The 21122-nt window shown below is 42.7% G+C and overlaps 1 protein-coding gene across 1 annotated transcript in view; it reads left to right on the plus strand.

Annotated features, from left to right (window-relative positions):
• The window catches only part of Ppm1h (protein phosphatase, Mg2+/Mn2+ dependent 1H), a 256218-nt gene that overhangs the window by 172715 nt on the left and 62381 nt on the right, over window positions 1-21122 (plus strand). The window contains exon 6 of the mRNA XM_026392985.2: window positions 10187-10305. Coding sequence (XP_026248770.1) covers window positions 10187-10305 — 119 coding nt within the window. The remainder of the gene's footprint in view (window positions 1-10186; window positions 10306-21122) is intronic.

Here is a 21122-nt window from a genome sequence, read left to right on the forward strand (position 1 = left end):
AGAGCAGCACTGCTTATAATAGCCCACACTGGTAACTGTCCAAGTGTCCATGGAGAGTTGGATGAGTAAATAAATTTTGGCACAGTCACAGGATGGAATACTGTACGGCATCAAGAATGAACAAATTGTGACTATGCACAGCATGGATGAATCTCACAGACTTAACAAAGCAGAGGGGGCATCCTGTAGGATTCCAAACAAAGTACAGAAATAGGTAAAGCTGATCCAAGCAGAGAAGCGGCAGTGATTGGATAGACTCCTGGCATGTTCTGTTTAATCTAAACGCTAGCTCTGTGGGGGTGGTCGCTTTGTGAAAATTCATCAGCCTGTACATGTATGATATAAGCATATTTCCATACATCTTATACTTCACTGAAGGTTTTTTAAATACTTCTGCTTTATGCAACTATATGTATCTATCATTTAATTGTATATTAGCCTTTGCCGGAGGACCTTTTTTGGTGTCCTGCAGAAAGCCACACTCTTAGAACCTCTTTGCCCCACACGTTCTAAGAGCAACTCTGGACACTGTGTCCACCTCTGGACAGTGAGCTGCTCCCCACTTTTTGTTTGCCTCTGCTCTGGCGGCACTCTCCCCAGAGTCCTTGACTGACCAGCTCCTAAAATCCTTTGCAGATTGTCTCTGACATCTCTCTACCTGGTGTGTGCCCCACTCTTTGTCCCTTAGCCCCTAGACATACCACCATTTTGCCCATAAACCTTTCTTCATCTCCTTGCTAGTGAGTGAACTATGAGAAGAGGTGTCTCTTTCCTTGCTCTTTGAAACCCTGGCCCCTGGTGCTTGGTACATGCTGGAGCTCACATGTTGGTTACATGAATTCCTTTGGTTGGATTCCCCAAAAGCTGAGACAGTTTCCTCCTCAGCTGACACTATTCACTGGCCAGCTGACCACAAAGTAGCAGGAAGAAAGTTTATTAAAAAGAGAAAGAAAATGAGGAAGCATTTTGTGTTCACTAGCAGGCAATGTAAGTAACCTCAAGACCCACGGTTTCTACGTCCCCTGGAAGCCCCTATTCAGCCCTCAGCTGAAGTTCCAGTCACCTTGGTCTGCTCCCACAGCCAGGCCCGGTTTCCTTCCCCGGGTCTGGGTTGCCTGCTCCAGCTTCCTGTTCTTCAACCTTGCCAAGGTTCTCAAAGTTTCCCCCAGCCCAGGAGGGGAGCACTCAGGTTCATGTGCTCTTGAGTAAGACAGGTCCCAGTCCAGATTCCTCCCCTACTCAGACCTTTGTTCTTCCTCTGCTTAAGTTGAGAGCTTACTGAAAAGTTCCAGAAGGTGTCTCCTTTTGCTCTGGGAATCTACAGACTCTCATTGGGATGGGACACAACAACATCCTTTTCAAACATAGTACTCATTTCTGTCTCCTTTCTGCCTACAACTAGAAGAACTTACAGCCATAAGAAGACATCCAGTCTCCCTGCTCCAACTCTGGTGTCCTGCCATGGTATAGTAGGTTTTTCCAACATCCTTTACAGAGAGACAATGTCCTTCTTGTCCCCAATTAGATCTGTCAATAAGCTTGTCCTTATTTGCTGCCCAAGAAGTAACAAGGATATACCCTCTCTTTAGCAAACCTGTGTCTTTCCAGAATTCTTAAGTCTTGGTGACTTGTCTTTAGTGGTTCTAGAGTGCTGGTTACCAGGCTTTTTTCCTCCAGGTAATATTTGTGGTACACACATGAACTTGAGGTATCCCTCCACACCTTTTTTTCAGGAACATTCTATTATGGATCCTTGAAGGAAAACCTCAACATCTAGGATGAGAGTGTGGAAAAAGAGGTTCAGTTTTTTTATACAGAGCAGGCTAGCACACTTTAAATTGCACTGTAGTATAAAATGCTAATTTCTGGGTTTCTAGTCTGCATGCTCATTAAGTAGAGAAGAGACATAGTCTTATTATATCCTTAGCATGGTGAAATATCATGGGATTTTAAATAGTATAACTGCAGTCACATTCACATGATTTATGGGAAGATTTCTATCAAATGAGAAAAGATTGTTTGTGTCCAAGATTGTTTTTACATGCCATGGGTTTTAGTTTTAACTTTTTCAGTGGCACACACGTTTAGTTCCTAATGGCTCGGGAGGCTGAGGCAGGAGGATCACGAGTTCAAAGCCAACCTCAGCAACTGCAAGGTACTAAGCAACTCAGTGAAACCCTGTCTCTAAATGAAATATAAAATAGGGTTGGGGATGTGGCTCAGTGGTCGAGTGCCCCTGAGTTCAATCCCTGGTACCAAAAAAAAAAAAAAAAACCTTTAACTTTTTCAAAAGATAGGAAGCTTTGTTACTTTTTACAGTTTTAAATAATCACTAAACTGTAGTTGTGTAAAACAGGTGAGAATATTCTGTGTCCATTTTCCAACAGATAACTTACTTAAAGCCTTTACTATGTTAGGTGCTAGGTTAAGCTAAAATTTTAAAAATCATGAACATATGAAGTATTAGCTGATGTTCACTTAAACCCAGAGGTTTATTTTACTAACTTGCATCACTCTGAGATGTTTCTAGCATGTGTACCTCCAAGTAACATCACTGAAGAAAAAAATCTAAAGTATATCCAGCATATCAGATAAATAAGGAACATTTAGAAGAGTGTCCAGAATTATTTTGCAGGTGGATTTGCATTCTTATGTGTGCTTGATCCCAGCTTGGATTCAGCTCACATTTTTAAGAGGTCAGCATCCCAGTGAAATGTGCTTGAAAAGAAGCTATCATCATGTATACGCATTTACAAACGGTCCAGGTACAGGCAGTGGGGTAAATCATGCTGAAATGATTCATGTATCTTACAAGTTTTGAGCCAGGAAATCATTAGGTTTTATTGCTTAATACAACTTAACAAGTTCCCCTACATTTTACAGACTTTAAATGTGGTGTTTGTTGCTTATAGTGAATGTGAAAGTTAAGTGGCTTTGGGACTCAAGTCTCCTGAATGCTGATGTAAGCAATCCCTCCAGCAGGACAGGTCAGTGTGAATCATGGCACTTGAATGCAGAGCAAGTACTAAGAACTTTCCAGATTCCTAGGTTTTAAGGCCCCTCTACTTCTGCTAAGTAAGTGACTCCATGCTGGCCTTTTAGGGACTCTCTGGGCTTCTGCGTGCCCTTCATGGAAGCCAGGTCCCTGCTTGTTTAATTCCTCCCAGTGACTTTAGATTTCCCTAAAATTACTGGAACAAGGAGCAGTAAATCTCTTCTCAACTTTTTTTTAAAAAAGCTGACACTATTCACTGGCCAGCTAACCACAAAGTAGCAGGAAGAATGTTTATTAAAAAGAGAAAGAAAATGAGGAAGCATTTTATATTCACTAGGAGGCAATGTAAGTAACCTCAAGACCCACGGTTTCTCAATACTAGTAATTTGGAGAGTTTTTTAAATATATGAGTAACCTGAATTGGGAGCATGGCTCAGAGTAGAGCACTTGCCTAGGAGCATGTGGTCCTGGGATCAATCCCCAGCACTTCTTTTTTTTTAACATTTATTTTTTAGCTTTAAGTGGACACAATATCTTTATTTTATTTTTATGCGGTGCTGAGGATCGAACCCAGTGCCTCAGGCGTGCTAGGCGAGCACTTTACCACTTGAGCCACAACCCCAGCCTTCCCGGCACTTCTTTAAAAAAAAAAAAAAATGTTCAATGGTAGAAGATTCACAAATATGGGTTAGTTATAAAGGAAATACTTAAATAACATTTTAGATATTTCAATGACATTGAACATATGTACATATGTAAATGTGTACATATGAGACCATTTATAAGCTTTCATGATGATTGCATAAAATGATACACTAATGAGTAGCAGTGTCTCCCTCTGAAAACCAACAGGTGGTTTTTACAAATTGTGTGCCTTCTATGTAATTTAGCATCTCATTTTTCACTAAGCAGCCATATGTTCACTCTGCTCTTCCTTGGTTCTCAGACTTGTATTACTTGAACACCATTAACTCCAGAGGGTCTGCCAGGGGCAACAACAGTGAGTATTTGAAGTGCTGTTAAGAAGCAGGCCTACCATTTAGGAGGTCAATGGTGACTTCAAAGAAGAAAGAGTGGTAAAATGGGCCCCAGGTGCTCATGAGCTACTCAAAATTCCACGGTAGACATGATTGCAACAGAAAAAAAAAATCATTCCACATGTGTTATGGCCATTTGTAAGTGGGAAAGAAAGATCACCAAAAAGATAGCGAATGCTCAAGGTGTGGCATCAGTCTCACTGTGGGATGAATATTACAGTGTTCCCACAGAGCTAAAGCACTTTTCCCCCAACTTTTAATATATTTGAAGTTGGAATAGTTTGCAGTTCTTGTCAACCAGCTGCATGACTTGGGCATGTGCAAACGTCACATGAGCGAGCATCTGGAAGGGAGGAAAGATTTATTTTTCTTGCCCATTACAGTGAGAGCAAAGTCCCTATAACAAAAGAGGGGTTAGCAAGACAAAAAAACAAATTTGTGTACCACAAAGTGTACCGGACTCAGGCGCCTTCATAAGAACATGAAGTTCCAAAGAAACATGTAAATTTGTGTATTTTTTATGCCTTAGGTTTCTAACTGTGAATGATTGCACAATAGGGTTATGATCAAATGGGAATAAGTTCCAGGGGAACTTAGCGAGATGTCTTTATTCAGATTCTCCTGCAATCCAGTGTTGTCAGAAATCAGGATGTTCCTCCCCTCTAAGCGCATGTCTGGTGACATGCTAAAGGAGAGAAGGACCAGGGGGAAATGAGAGAGACCCTTCTGTTCTGCTTTCTCAAATGCCAACATGCCATATTTCAGAGCAGCATGTCCTGAACCTCATCACACCAGTTTGCAGAATGGGGGTTCATCAGCTTGGGAAAACAACTGTGGAGACAAAACTGACACACTTGTGAAGTCTCTTTGGATCAAACTGGTTGTGTGGAGGAAGTTGGGAAGGCGTGAATCAAGAGTTGTTGAACTACATTCCCAAAGTGGGAGTCAGCGGTAAGCTGGCTCTAGATGATTGCGGAACTGGCTTAAGAGCTTCCGCACCGCTGGCTTTGTGGCATGTAGTTCTGTTGCGGATGACTTAAGAAGTGCTGCATCACCAGCGCTCTTGTGAAACCCAGGACACTGTGGAAAATTATGAACATCAAGATCCCGAGTCGAAAAGTGATGAGAGCTGTAGGATTCTAACTGTGAAAAAGTTCTGGAAAACCTGAGCCAGTACACAGACTGTCCTTGACTGATGATGGTTCCACTTATGATTCTTGGACTTTACAACAGTATAAAAGCAATATACATTCAATAGAACCCATGCTTCAGTGTTGAATTTTGATTTCTTTTCTCAAGCTAGTGAAATGTAGCACAATACTCTCTTATGATGCTGGGGAGCAGCAGCAAACCACAGCTCCCAGTCCCAGCCACCAGATCTCAAGGGTGAACAGTGGATGTTCTGCTCAACTATGATGTTCAGTAGGTTAGGACTATTAAAGTCATTTTCAACTTATAGTGGATTATGTTGGGAATGTGGTCCCATTGTAAGTCATGGACCATCTGTACTTTGCTTCTATATCCTTTACTAAGTATACACAAAAGTAAAAGGTAATAAAATTTGTCTTCAGTCTAAAGGAGCTCTTCCAGAATGAGCAAAACAAAAATCTGAAACGGTAAGAAAGCATTGAGCACAATTTAATTGGCAGCTCTTATTTTCTTAGAGATCATAAAATAATGGTGCATTTAATAAATGGCATCTTAGATTGGATGAAATACAGTATTTTGTATAGAAAACACTCTGTTGAGATTGTGAAAGACTTCACATGTGAGGAGACTACTGACCACAGGTGACACAGAATTCAAGCCTCCTTTGAACATGCACATCCTCAAAGGAGAAGTGAAGCAGCCCCTGCAGATAACAAAGCCACTGAGGAGTTGCCAGCTAACCTGCAGGCACCTGCCTCAACAGATCCTCTGATGCAGCTGCCCAGGCAAACATATACCAACAAAAAATGGCACAAAGGTACCTGGTTAAGGCACCACCCACAGGTCCGCTCATCTGTTAACAGGCATAGTGCCTCAAACTTCACACTTCCCTTGTAAGAGAGAACGAATGTTGTTGTTGTTCTTACCCATTTCTGGGTTCATGGCCAAGAGCCATGAACAAATTAAGAGAAAAGTCTAAAATGTATTTAATAAATATTGCATGTGATACAAGATCCTTTGGAAATGAAGAGCCAAAGAAACAAAGAAGACTTATTTTTATGGACAGTCATGTATAAATTTGATTGGAGAATGGAAGGTTTATGATCTAATAGTCGTTACCTGGGGGGAGGGGATTAGCTCAGCAAGGCCTGCTCTTTTAGAATTTTCTTGGCATCCTTGTGTGACATTCCTTTCCCCTGGGTATGGAGCAGGGTATGGAATGAGTGTCTTACAATCAATTTCAGAAGACAGTCATCTAAATTTTATGGCCTGCTTTGGGGAAAGAGGTAGGAAGAATTCTTTCTAGTGTTCATGGTCACTGTGTGAGTCAGCTTCCTGCCACTGTAACAGGTACCTGAGATAAATCAATCTAAAAGGAGGAAAGGTTCATTTTTGCTCACAGTCTCAGAGATCTCAGTCTAGCACCAGAGGCTAATGACCAAGCCTTCAATACACTGGTTTTTGACAGATGCTTTCAAACCATAGCAGCCTACTTCTGCTGTTTCCTGAAGTGCCAAATGTCATTTTGGGTGTAACATGTCCCAAAATCCATCACCCTCTTCATCATGGGAAGAAATGTGCTCAGAAATGTTCTTTGGGTCCTGTCTGGTTTGTCACTAATGCACATATATGTGGTGTATCTATTTATACACACATGCTGTCGTAGTCCATTTTGTGCTGATATAACAGAATACCACATACTGGGTAGTGTATAAAGAAGAAAAAATTTCCTTCTCACATTTCTGCAGTCTGGAAGTCCAAGATCAAGGTGCCAGCAATCTGGTATGGACCTATTTGCTATGTCCTCACCTGCAGAAGGCAGAAGGAAAGAGAGATCTACTCCCATGGGTCCTTTTTATAGCAGCATTAGCCAGGCACAAGTGCTGAGCCCCAGGACCTAAACACCTCCCAGCAGACGGCATTGGGGGATTGTTTACAGCACATGAATTTTAGACACATTCACACCATAGCACACACTCATTTTTACATACATATATACTTAATATGTAGATCTGTGTATACATGACATGACACATGTAAACTTATGCTTTTGTACATACACGTAGTATTTGTTATCCTCCTTCGTACAGTGAAATCAACTCTGGTGGGTTGTTGCATATTCTCTGTAGCATCATCTTAAATGATAACATGGAGTTCCTTGGAATGAATTTATGCTAGTTTATTTAGTCGCTCATTATTAAATGATTTTTCTCTAGTTATTTGCTGTTAAGAATAATGTCAGGAACATCCTTGCAACCATTCTGTGTGCAAATCTGTATTTCATTTATTATTTAACTGTATCTGCTGACTCAGGCTGCATGGTCTAGGAGTAAATGTTCAAAGGCCTTCTGTGTCTCTCCTGCTGTTTTTTTTTTTTTTTTTTAAATAACTGTGAGGGATAGAAGGGTTATCATAGGGTGATAGGATGGGGTTTTGAGGAGGATGTTAAACTCAGGCTATAGAACCATTCAGTCCTAGCTGATGACCTTGGGTTAGGGTCTTAACCTTTCTGAGACTTAGTTTCCTCATTTGTAAGTCAGTTCTGTGATGTAGGCTTTGTAGTATTGAATGACTAAGGTGACATGTATCAAGTCCCTAGTATAAGGCAGATGGTAACCCCTAAATCAGTGTTGATTCCAGCTTGCAGGAATTTTTAATTTTGAACAGAGGCTCCATATTTTCATTTTGCACTGGACCCGACAAATTAAGTAGCTGTTCCTGCCCATGTGGTTGTTGGAGGGTGAGATGAAACACACAAGTCTCTGAGCATAGACTCAGGATGTGATAGGACTCAATAATCATGAAATGGCTATAATAGTTATTGTTTTTGAGCAAATACAATCCTGATCAGTACCTTAGAGACATTTCACTTAATTATAAAAATATACAATTAATCTCATTTTATAGGTAAGGAAATTATGAAATTAAACCACCCACTAAAATCACAGTTTATAAATGTAGTTTATAAATTCTGGGTGCAAATCTGTATTTCACTTATTATTTAACTGTATATGCTGACCCAGGCTGCCTTCTGTGTCTCTCCTGCTGTTTTTTTAAAATAAGTGTGAGGGATAGAAGGGCTCTCTTGAATGCAGACTCATATGTCTCATATGTAGCCCACACCACTGACCTGCACTTTTGCATATAAGTTCCTTTCCTTCCTTCCGAGGAGAACTTCTCTATAAAATCCAGAATTAAAGTTTTCTTGATAATCAGCAGCAGCAGCACAAGTCTCACCTCCCACAGAGTTTCAGACCCTCCAGAATTCCCACCAGATCTGGAACCTGCTTCAGACAGGAAAAACACAAGTCTCTCAGCCTCAGTTATCCTGTCCTGTCACCCCATTCTGTCCGGCCCACACCTGCCCAGAACTACTGCCTCAGAGTTCCACCAGTGGCCAAACATGACCAGCCTGGTAGACAATTCAACTTGCTTCTCTTGGCTCCTGATAAACTTAATTTCCAGTGCCTAATGTCTAACTAGTACCTCCAAATCACTATGAGCACCAGTGGAAGATCTGCTGGCCTCTGGTCCTGGGAAGGAGACCATGAGAGCTGTCTGTTGTAGGTTGAACATCCCTAATATAAAAAATCCCAAAACCTGAAATTCCCTAAAAATCTGGAAAATTCTAAGCACTGACATAATGCCATAAATGGAAAATTCCACCTTGACCTCACATGACAGATTGTACTCCAAACATAGGCACACCAGAAAATACTATATAAAATTGGGCTGGGGATGTGGCTCAAGCGGTAGCGCGCTCGCCTGGCATGCGTGCGGCCCGGGTTCCATCCTCAGCACCACATACAAACAAAGATGTTGTATCCACCGAAAACTAAAAAAAAAAAAAAAAAATATATTAAAATTCTCATATTCTCTCTCTCTCTCTCTCCCTCTCTCTCAAAAAAAAATACTATATAAAATTACCACCAGGATATGTGTATAAGAGACATATGAAACATAAGTGAATTTTGTATTTAAACTTGGGACCCATTCCCAAGATGCCTCATTAGGTGTATTGAAATATTTTTTTAAAAAAAATTCTAAGTACTTCATGGACCAAAAAATTTCAAATAAGGATTATTCAACCTATTCCTATAAACTGAGGATATGACCATCTGTCTGGCGGTAGGGATCCCTTGTTTTCCCACAGTGCCAGGCCATGATGTGCTCTGCCCACTCTTTTCTCTGCCAGTGAAGAGAGAAGATCCATCCCACCACTCTGGTATTATGTAGGCGTCAGGCGTGATGCGGGAAGTTCTAGTGTAGGTACGCTTACAGTGTGTGGCCCCTGAGCAGGGATGTTAAAACAGGAGCATTCCAGCTCTTGGACAGCCAGATTTGAATTCTGAATGTGACAATGAGACTGTTTGTTTTTTTCAAAGCAATTCCCTAAGTGGCTGTTTGCTCAAGACTTTGGTCCTGTGAACAGAGATTGGGTTGGGGGGGGAGGGCGGGGGGAGAAGCCATCTGCTCCGGAATAGTCTTCCAATGACAGGAGCAAATGACTGCAGTACAAACTGGAGGGGGTCCAGAAAAATGTTCCTGTCTGGTGAATCTGGCCCCACCCTGCAGCCTCAAGCCCTGTGTTTATTGGAGACTCACATGCAGCTTTCAAAGGCAAGGCCATGGTAACTGCAGGTATAAAGGAGATGAGAGCAGAGAGTCGGGGTAAGAGTGCTTGCCTTCTACCTCACCATGTGCCATTCAGGATAGTGAGCCATCTGTGAACTTTGGAGCTCAGTTTCTTTTCATTACACCTTTCATTCTATGTGTCTCTGATAGCAATATTTCATACTAAATGAAAAAGTGACATCCCTTTATTAAGTGCAAGATTTCTATTTGGTCATCTTCTATTAGTGTTTAAATGCTGAAATTTATTTATTTCCCTTAAAGTATGAGATGATTTTCTTGTTTATGAACTATGGCCTGTCTCAATTTATAAAACATCCTTAAATGTGTGTGGCTTTCTTTCTTTTCTTTCTTTTTTTTTTTTTAATATTAGGCATTCATGCAGCCTCACTTGCTGGGAAATGAGTTCACACATTTGGAGTTTCCAAGGAGAGTACAGAGAAAGGAACTTGGAAAGAAGATGCTCTACAGGGACTTTAATATGACAGGCTGGTAAGAACACACCTCCCTCCTCCCCAGTACCACTGCAGTGGGTGTGCATAGGAAGCGTCACCATTGTGAAAAGCCACTTATGCAGTTGGTGTCAGGATGTGCAGCCAGAGACCTGAGTTTGTGGTGAAGGACACGAGTCTGTGACTGCTTCTGTATTTCTCACTTAAGACCAGTTCTGAAATCACAGGCAATGGTTTCTCTCTCTTCTTGGAGGCCCTCCTTGGGGATACTGGACCCTCTCTCTGCATGTGACTTAATTCCTCACTTTGCATGGAACAATCATTTGGGGCCTTATAAAACACATTAAGCTTTATGCTCTTAGGCCAGGGTTATTAAATAGGTAGAGATGATTTAAGGAATCTGCCGAGGATTTATTGAGCCAAAGTGGCTTGAATTTGAATCCTGACTCTTGACTTTCTAAATGAGCAGAATCCTGATTCTGATTTTCTACTTAATGCCTAGAGCCTATTTTTCCATGGATAAAGTGAAGAAAAGATATGCTCTCAGAGGATCATTATAAAGATTCAAGATAATGTGCTTTATTCATTTCTCAATCTGTAATAAATGAGTTCCAGGATCCCCTACAGATACCAAAATTCCAGGATGTTCAACTACCTTATATAAAATGGTATAGTATTTGCATGTAGCCAATGTACATCTTCCTTCCTGTATACTTGAAGTCATCTGTCAATTACTTAATATATCTAATGCAGTGTAAATTCTATATGAATAGTTGCTACACTGTATCATAGGAAGTAAAGGTGAAGAAAAAAAAACTGGACACATTCACTATAGATACTTTTAAAAAAAATTTTTCCATCCACGTTGATTGACACCATAGAAATGACACCTGCAGATGTGAAGGCTCCACTATATTTGATCACATTCAGATTGATGTAAGAACTCTTGACATGGGGTGTCTTGTTCCCTAAACACACCTCAGTGTCATGTTGACTAAGACCTCCTGTCTCTTCAGAAGAGTAGTAGACAGGTAACAAGTTCTTACACATTACGGGGTTGGAATAAGGATTCAATGAAAGAGCAGAGCCTTACATGCAGAAATGTGGGGGATTTACTCTTACGCCCTGAGATCTAATGAGGGAGCCTCTTGTCAGTCTGGAGGATAATAGAAGAATGAAGTCGTTTACTCTCCTTACCACGTCTCCCACAAAAGCAGGGCCATAGCTTTCACTGTCCCTCTTCATTGTGAACAGATGGTCAGAGCCAAGATTCCCATGCTGATGACTTCCAGGCTGGGGACCTACTTCTAGGACACATATTGTCATAAAGGAACAAATTGAACTACCCATAAGAGGCTCATCTAAGGGACCTTTAGTTGTTCTTTACCCTCTAGAAAAAGCAGATCCTCACCCAGATCCACTTTTCTTTGTCTAGAATGAGGTCAGCAAACTATTGCTGGAAAGCCAAAGTCGGCTCACCACCTGTATCTGTAAATAATTCTCTTCTCAATACAGCTCCACCCCTTTGTTTACATTTGAACTATAGCTGCCTTCACCCCAATGCAGGGCAGTCGAGTAGTTACAGCGGAGTCTGTGTAACCCACAGAGCCAAAAATATTTGCCCCTTCTCTAAAAGGTAAATGGATTTATCAAAAAAGGGCTCTGGATTTTACATCCTAGAGTTATTATTCTAACCCTGACTGGGCTTTCTTATAAATCCATTTGTATTCAATCAACAATATCAGCACTTCTTGCAGAGATGTTTAAGATGAGGGCTAGTGTCATTCGGAAATACTCATGACAGTTTGGTCTGGGTGTTGTACAATTTGGAAAGATGGAAAGATTATGAACCCGTGGTTGTAAACATGTTTAAAAGGAGGTGGGAGGATATATCTAAAAAGACAATAAGGAAAATGGTTAAATACAAGAGGAGAGATTGTGAGAAACACATTGAACTTGTACTAAGAGACCATAAAAAGCCAGATAGAGAAATGGGTGATTTGCTGTGGGAGAGACTATTAGGTTGATCTTGTGAATTTCTGAGGAGAAGAAATAAATGAAAGCAATATTTTTGTGAGGGTATCTTAAGAAACTGACTTTAGAAAGCAGATTTAGGAACTCATGGAAAAGTTACCATAGAAATATATAAATATATATATAGTCTCAAGCACTAAATAGAGAGATGGAAGCAGAAAACAAGAGAGAGGAAATCAACAAAAAAGAAAATTATTTAGAGGTCAGTCTTTGATGACTACAATTACGTATTTAAATATGTCTTTTCCATTAGCCTGTAGGTTCCTCATGAGGCAGGCGCCCAGTGCTTAGTCCTGTGCTGACCCAGGTCAGATAGAAAGCAGTTATCTATTGGCTGAAAGTAGAGAGGTTTATTTGGCAGTAGGCGAAGCCTACAGGTCAGTGTCATGGACAGTCAAAGAGAAAGGCAGGAACAATGGGTTTGTATTGGAGACACGTTGAGCTTGAGGCAAGTGTGTCTGGATAGTCTTTCTGTGCCAGGAAGGCAAATGAGATCTAAGCAGTCAACACAAACTTGGTTAATGGCATGCCTAGGACTTGTTTGGACCAGTGTCTTTGTTGCAGCTGCTTAGTGTCAATTCATCTGGGGCGGGAGAACAATATATTGTTACTAGCTTTGGAAAGCACTTCTAATGAGATGAGAGGCATCATCACTTTAATGGGCAAGATGCTTTCAAAGGCTGTAAAGGGTCCACTCAAACCATGTGATAAGGTTAGTGTTTTATATTCCCATGAAGCTGTATTTTTCCCCCTTTTGGAGTGGCTTATACATTTTTCCTGAAACACACATCTAAAGATTGCCCTCATTTTATAACTTTCTCAATGCAGGTAAATTCAGAACTAGATTATACCCAACGTTACATGCACATATTTTCTCTCCCCACCCCCATCTTTCTCTCTGTCTCTCTGTGTTAGCAGGGTCCTATGCAGATAAGCAGCCCATAAGTGGGCTGTTTTTAATTGCATGGAACTTCACAGAAGGTACTAAATAATTGAGAAGCCAAGACTGAGAATGGCTTCAGTCAGACATGATTTGATTTGTTTTCAGTATAATTCCCAACATGGCTGTTGGCTCACAAGGATAGTTACAAGCAGAGATTTATGTACACCTTTGTGCATTTCTTACCTGTTCTTATTTTGATTTGAAAATGGGACTTATGGAGAAGGAAAGCCCTTTATATCCTTGTCGGAAGAACTCGGGATATTTAAAACCAATTTAGACCATGGTTCATGTAACCCCCTCCCCCAACTAATGAGTTCCTTTAAAAAATATTTTTACCCTCTAACAGCCTAAAATGGAACAGTTATTTTTTTTTTTTTAGGACTTAAAAAGACTGGGGTCACTTAGTATGTGTGAGTCTCTGATCCCCAGCACTGGGGAAAAAGACGGTGACTCTCTTTCTTAATTGTCTATAGAAGAGAAAGACTGGAAAATTAATTTATGGAAAGGGAGGTGAGGATCTATAGCCTGTTTCTTTTCCCATGAGAGTCATTAATCACTCCCAAGTTGTTGGAATTGGTTGAAGGTGGACTGGTGACATCTGGAGTGTGTGGTCCTCCAGGATGCAAACAAGTCCTTCCCTAGACCCTCCGTTACGTTTCTTGGCTTCAGAAGTCACCTTGGGCTGTGAACTTACTTCTCTGAACCCTAACAAAGGGTCTACCTACTGTTAAGCTATTCAATCCTTATAGTAAATTTCTAGTTGTGGAGATTTTAATCCCCCCCCCCGCTTTCCCATTAATCATGATAGTAATGAGGTTGACTGATATTTACTGGGAGAGCCATGGGCCAGGCACTGTGATGAGAGCTTTACTTAATTATTCATATTTAACTCTTAAAGCAGATCTTAAAACAGGCCTATCAAATAAGTACATTTTACTGATGAGGGAACTGAAGCACAGAGGCTAAATTGTGCAAGGTTACACAACTAAGAAGGTTCCAGATCCTGGCCTGTAAATCCAGGCAGTGTTATTTTGGAGTGTGCACTACTAGCCACTGTGCTGAACTGACAGCTGTGAAATGGCGGCCCCTTCTTCCCATTTTGCTGTTGAGCAAGTAGAGCCTGAGGGACTCTGTGGTTTGCTCAGTGTCTACCAATGCACAAGTGTCAGAGACAGGACTAGAGCCCAGTCCTGACTCTCATTCCAAGGCTCTTTCTGATGTACAGTGCCAATCAACTTTTTTCATGGTAGAACTAGATGCTTTTACACAGTTTTGACCTCTGATAGAAATTTAAGTTGGGGGCCTCTCTCTGCTAAAATTTGTGTCTCCTTGACAGTCCTTAAGGGAATAAGACAATGGAATGAAGCATTTTAGGAGCTACCAGGCAGTGACTTTTCTAGCTCCCCATGTGACCCGATAGACCGCTGGTCAAATTAAACGATACTTCCCACTCATTACCAGGAGTCTGAGCATGATCTGGGGATGGTGGTGGTAGGGGAGGATCCCCTGAATAACCAGATCTCCTGTGCTTAGGGAAATTGCCTGCTCTCATTAGAGGAGCATCATGCCAGCATTCTGTGGAGTGCTTGCAGCAGGGAGGAAGTGTGGGAGAGGATGTCAGCTCTGGGAAGCCTTGTCTCATAATTAAGGATGAGTCTGTTGCCTCCTGACGGGATCCTCATGCTTTCTTGGAGACTGTGGAGCAGCTTGGCAGGCCCAGATTGTTTAGAGGACAAAAGGTTATTGTCACCAGGCCCATCATAATGAAATTGGTCTCTTCCCTGGCTCCCCCCAGCCTCCCTTCCCGTCTTTCCTCAGAGAGTTAGCTCAGTGGCTTGATTTACAAAGCCTTTGTCTAACGCCCATCGCTGAGTTGGTCCCTGATGTGCCCTTCCCTTGATGTCCCTGTCACCCACATGGCTCTCACCTTCTGTGTCTAGTGTCAGTGGCCCTGGTGCCAGAATCCCCAGGCTGGTGCCCCTCCTCCCTGGCCCTTTGTGTAGAGCTGCCATTGCAGGACACACACAGAAACTGGCAGTGTGTCATCCTAAGGGCTATGAATCCCTATCCATGGCCCTCTGAGCTGTCTCAGGCAGTAATTTGCTGGCAAGTATCTATGTTACTGACTTGAAACAAGTTTCTCACAGCTGGCTTTGTGGCTATAGGTCCCTCCTCTTGTGACTGCTGGTGATTTTGCTTTTTCATGTAGAATCAGCGTTCTTCATAGCCTGTGTGTAGCCACGTAGGGTAACAAGCCATCTGGGGGTGCATGATGACATTGGTGTGGAAGGGGGCTGTGACTTCACCCCTGGCTTCTGGCCAGATTCTCCAGCAGCTGTTCCTGGGCTGATGGGATTTGTAGAGAAAAAAAAAGAGCAGAAGAAGAAAAGTCCATCCTGTGAAGCGAGATTGCTTCCAGATGGTTCTGGTTATGAACAACGTACACCAGAAATCTTCCTTTAAGCCAAGCCTTTCTTAACCTTTATGATGGTCTTGTTTCAGGGGCCAGGCAGGGCTGGTGACTTGAGATCACATGGCTTACTTAGTAAGAGAGTGCTGCTTTGGGCAATAGGCTTTTTGAGACTTTGCTTTGCCAACGTCTCTCATTTGTAAAATCCTTCCTTTGCCCATTGCTGCCAGCCTCTGTGTCTTGGGGGAAGGAGCTTTGTTCTGCTTTTAGAGCTTCTGGGAAAGATAGATCCCTCTAGATAGATTTCAGAGATGGTAACCTTTTATTCTAGTCTCTTACAACCCTTGACTTTTTATGATTCTAACTTAATGATGTGTCAGGGTAATTTCCCCCTCTCCTGTTTCCCTTAAAACTATGAGCAAATCAAGGGATTTTCCACTGGGAACAGCAGAGTCAATCATCATCTGCCTGGTTCAGCACTCCCTATTTCTTTTTTTTTAAATTAATTACTATTATTTTAGATATTTATTTTTTAGTTGGACACAATACCTTTATTTTTATTTATTTTTATGTGGTGCTGAGGATCAAACCCAGGGCCTCGCACGTGCTAGGCGAGCGCTCTACCGCTGAGCCACAACCCCAGCCCTAGCACTCCCTTTTCTTTTTTCTATGCTCTCCTGCATAGTAGCCACTAACCACACGTGGCCATTTAAATTTCAATTACTTAAAATTAAATAAGATGAAAAATTCACTCCCTCTCTCTCACTAGCCATGTCTCAGTTGTGCAGTTGTCACATTTGGATGGTGGCTACTGCCCTGGATGATGCATTTGCACTCTTATCACCACAGAAAGGTCTGCTGGATGGGGCCTGTGGTCCAGATAAAAGGAGAGTGTGGGCCTAGTGAGGGCGTGGAATGTGGTGCAAGGAGCTGCCTGTAACTGAACATCTCAACAGCGCAGGGTTTTAAAAGGCAAGCACAGACAGGGGTAGCGGATGGGCGTAGGCCCGTAGGCCGGACTCCATGGCTCCTGGCCCCACTGCTGAAGGACTGAGTCAGCTGGGGGAGGGGCTCCACCTTCCAGATCTGCAGGGACATGGGTCACTGTGTTGAGAAAGACTGGATTTGTCTCCAGCTGTCCTTCACCGGGCACTGGAGAAGCTGCACCCCCCAGGCCGGCCAAGAGAGCCCCAGTTCCTCTCCCTGGTTCAGTAGCATGCCTCCCTCTCCCCAAACCACCCAGCCGCCCACTCTTGTCTTAGCCTCCTGGACTAGTACCAGCTCTTGGCACTTCCATTCCTGTCGCTTTTTCCTTTTTACCTTTTGGAGAGTATTTCAGACGCTGAGAATGTGATTAAAAAGCAACTTCATTTCCAGGCCTTTCCATTCTGTTTGGGGGTGACCTTTACCCTCATCGGCAGCCTGGAGCCCCTCTCAGCCATGAGAGGCACAGCCCCACAGCCCTGGGCTCCTTACCAACAGTCCAGTTCATTTTCTGGAGAGAGCGACTCACTGGAGGCAGCCCCAAGCGTGGTCTGGAGCTGCCAGGTCGAGTTTTACAAATATTGCAGATGCGGCTTCTATCGTATTCTTTATTGCTCTCTTCAATGCCCTCTGACAGCACATTCTGGCAGGCTGACAGGGAAGTGGATGAGCAGATTGAGAAACGCCACAGAGTGCTCTGTGGAACCAGCTCCAGAGCTGCACCCGCATTTAATATAAATTGATTTATTGAATCAAGCACAGAAGCCCTGTTACAGAAACCCCAGGCTTTATCCTCTCTAGGACCACCTAATAAAGCAGCCCCCCTGACACTACCCATTAACTCTTCCACTGATCCCAAGGCAGATTTTAAAGGGACAGTGCCCCTCTTTGGGTCCTGAATTTATATGTTAGCCATGCCTGTGAGTCTAATTAGCTCGGCATTAGTAGTCTTGCTTGGAAAGCCTGCATTTTCTAACAGCTTGACTCCCGAGTTTTAAAAAGTAATTGAAAAATCCAAACTCTGTACTTTTCCTTCTCTTTCCTTTTAATCACTCTTAACCCAATCTTTGGAAATTTACCTGCCGATGTCCCTGACTGGCATTTTTGGGGCACAGAGGATTTCTCAGTCCCGCCCCAATGCAAATTCTGACGTTACTGTTGTGCCACAGACCGCACTGGGAGGCTTTCTAGACTCACCAGAGAAATATCACATTTTAATTTTATAATTACTTCACAAGAAAGCAGGCCTTTCCCTAGTGAAACCTGGTATTCATTTCCTCCCAGCAACTTGTATTTTCATAATTTAATGATTATGGGCCGCCTTGGCAGCAGTCTGATTGCTGAAAGCAATCTGAAAATCTGATTTTGCAGAGAAAAGTGGGGGTTTGGTTATCATTTCAGAGAATTTCAACCCCAAACCTCAACAGATTATCCAGGATGAAGATTGGCTTGGGCAGGGATGAGGCACCCCAAAGAGTCTTCATGGTCCCAGTTCTAGCTGGGACTGGAGCTGAAGTCAGAATGGGTCAGCACCATGTGGGGAGGCCCCTTTCCCAGGGCTTGCAGAGCCAAGATGATGGATGGTTATTTGCAATGTGCATGTTCTGCATCTTTTCAAGATTTGCAGCTCTAGCTGCAGGAGCAGCAGGGAAGAAAGCCTGCCCTGCTGTGTGCAGCACATCTCCTGACAGTGATGAATGACTCTGCTCCCACCCTGTGCAGGAGGCCATTGGAAGCTATGGGGTCTTTACAAATGGTGGCAAGCCAAGACAGACAGGCTTCACCAGGCCATAGGGAGGAGAAAAAAAGAGATGTCCCACCAGCTCACTCCCTATTGATCATGTGCTCACCATACACACACACACACACACACACACACACGTACACTCTCATGTCTCTCTCCTTCAACGATAATTCTAAGTTATTATTCCTAAGTAGTTAAATTACTTCCAAGCCTTTCCTCTCTCCTCAGACTCTGTGAACAGTTCCAGCATTTACTGTATACATTCACATACCCCTAAGCATAACAGATCTACCATTCATCTCTTATAACGTGTATTTGGGAGTATATGACACTGGAGCGTGAGGGTAACAGCTCCAAGTCATCTGGGAAAGTTTTGGAATATCAAACGTTTGCAAAAATCCTAATTAGAGTATCCAACATCCTTTTGACCACTAAGCCCCTGAGGCACTCTTTTTATATTTGACAAAATATTCTTGTGTACCTGCTGCATATGAAACACTGAGTAGTAGCTAAGAACAAGAATGGTGCAACCATATGGCCTGACTGGGTCAGTTTCCACATCTGTGACTTGAACAGTTCACATCACTGCTCTCAGTCTTGGTTTCTCCATATGTAAACTGAGGCTAATTTCAGTACTCGATGATGGTTATGGTGCTTATGGCTGGGTGCCTTGAACAAAGCCTAGCATGTAGCAAGTGCTGCATGGGTGTCTGATACATGTACTGATGGGTGTCAGTACATGTTGTAGAAGTAAAAGAATCAGCCAGGGCCAACTGTGGCCTCAGGAGGCTTCCAAGCTACTATGTGTAGAGACCCTTGTTGTGCAAGGCGGTGAGAAGCTAGAAACCAAAAAGGAAAAGAAAGTTTAGAGATGTAAGCATCTGAAGTAAGGTCAAGGTGTACTGGCCACCCCTACCTGACAGGTCTGTCCCATAGCATGGCAAGCGAGCAGGTGAGCTCAGAGGAGGTTGGGCTTTAACTATAAGAAGAGACACCATCCATGCCCCCAAGAAGCCTCATGCCAGTCCTCTGCCCCTGAGCATTAAATGGGAGGATACTTTTTGTTTTGTGGGTTTTTTCTGGTCTTCACCTTGCCATCTGCCTTCCTGGTCTTAGAGGCTAGACCTGCAGCCCTAAAGAGCCATGCCCAAGGGTTTGGGACACTAAGCCCCTCAGTGGCCAAATCATGTCCTCAAATAGAGGGAGCTAATAACTAGGATCATGTTAGTCTCCTAGAAATTACAGGTGGTGCAGGACTGGCTTTCTGGAAATTTATTGAACAATACCATTTTGCGTTTAAATTTATTCTTAAAATCTCAGCAGTAGGAAAAATAAGTCTACTGGAAATTGTGTAAAACTGAAGAAATCAAGGTAAAAAATATAGGGGTTACTAGAAAGCCTTTAAAGGAAAGGCCTGTGGCTATGGTAAAGGCAGTGATTATTTTTGAGAGAAGAGATTGGGATCAGGAACAGCTACCTGAGGATTGTATTTGAACCAAAGATCTGAATCAGAGGGAGGTTTCAAGAGAGTTGGGGGCTGGAGGGATGGACATTCTGAGCATAAGGCACAGCACAAGCAGAATCCCACAGGGGTGAAAATAACGTGTGTGTGTGTGTGTGTGTGTGTGTGTTGGGAATGTGGAAGCCAGAGGGTAAAATTCAAATGTTTTAACAATCGGCAAGAATGAGTGGGCTCAGGTTGTGGCTCAGTGTAGAGCACTCACCTAGCACTGGGTTCGATCCTCAGCACCATTTTATTTATAAAAATAAATAAATAAAATAAAGGTATTGTGTCCAACTACAACTAAAAAATAAATATAAAAAAAAAGAATCAGTGGGGGCTCAGCTGGGTGGCAGCAGAGGCCTGGACACCCCCCTGCAGTAGTAGGCATTGACCCTTTACTGACTGCTACATGATGGGCATCCTGGGGAGGGCCAGAGCAACGGCTGTGCTACCTTCAGTGGGCTTGGGTCAGTCATTTTCCAGCCATTATGTTTTAACTCTCCTCATGTAGTTATTGGTATGTATCTGCTAGATAACAGTCCTGGTGGGAACCTCACATAAATGACCTGTAGGAGGAGGTGAGGGTGTAGAGTAGGGGTGGGTGAATATGCTACCGAACTCAGCAAGTGGACTAGAGTCATCCCCTGGGGAACTCTGAGTGCTGTGCTAATGTAATTTTATTCTCCCACCCTTAAGAGCCCTACCCCTCTGTAAAGAACAAAAGTGACACGCAGCAAAACAGAAATGTAGAGCCGACGGAATATTTGAAAGGACGTAGGGACCAATCCTCAGCCTATTTATAGGATACCATTTTAAGGAAATTTCAGAGAAGCAGAAACCATAACTCTCCTACAAATTCTCCAGGTACTTTACAAGCCTGCCAGAAAATGTTCTCCTATGTCTAGCCTGCACTCTTCCAGCTAGGATATTTCCAGCTTATAACATTTTTTCCCTCTTCCCTCCCCACTACGGTTCAGAGTAGAGGCTGGGTTTTGCTAGTTTCAAGTACATAAGCCAATAAAGATGCTAACCCAGTGAGGCCCAAGAGTATCTTCATCAGAATCCGTGGGGGTGCTGGTTTAAAACCCCTATTGTCTGAATCCACACTAAAGAACTGCTGCTCTAAACCCTGAGAGATCTCATCTGACCACCCTGGTCCTCTTGCCTTCATATGAGTGAGTCAAAGACTTATTCAGAGGAAGGATAAGGACATAAGTCTGCCCCTGGCTGAAGAACTG

The sequence above is a fragment of the Urocitellus parryii genome, chromosome 5 (assembly GCF_045843805.1).
Source record: "Urocitellus parryii isolate mUroPar1 chromosome 5, mUroPar1.hap1, whole genome shotgun sequence".
Classification (NCBI taxonomy): Eukaryota; Metazoa; Chordata; class Mammalia; order Rodentia; family Sciuridae; genus Urocitellus; species Urocitellus parryii.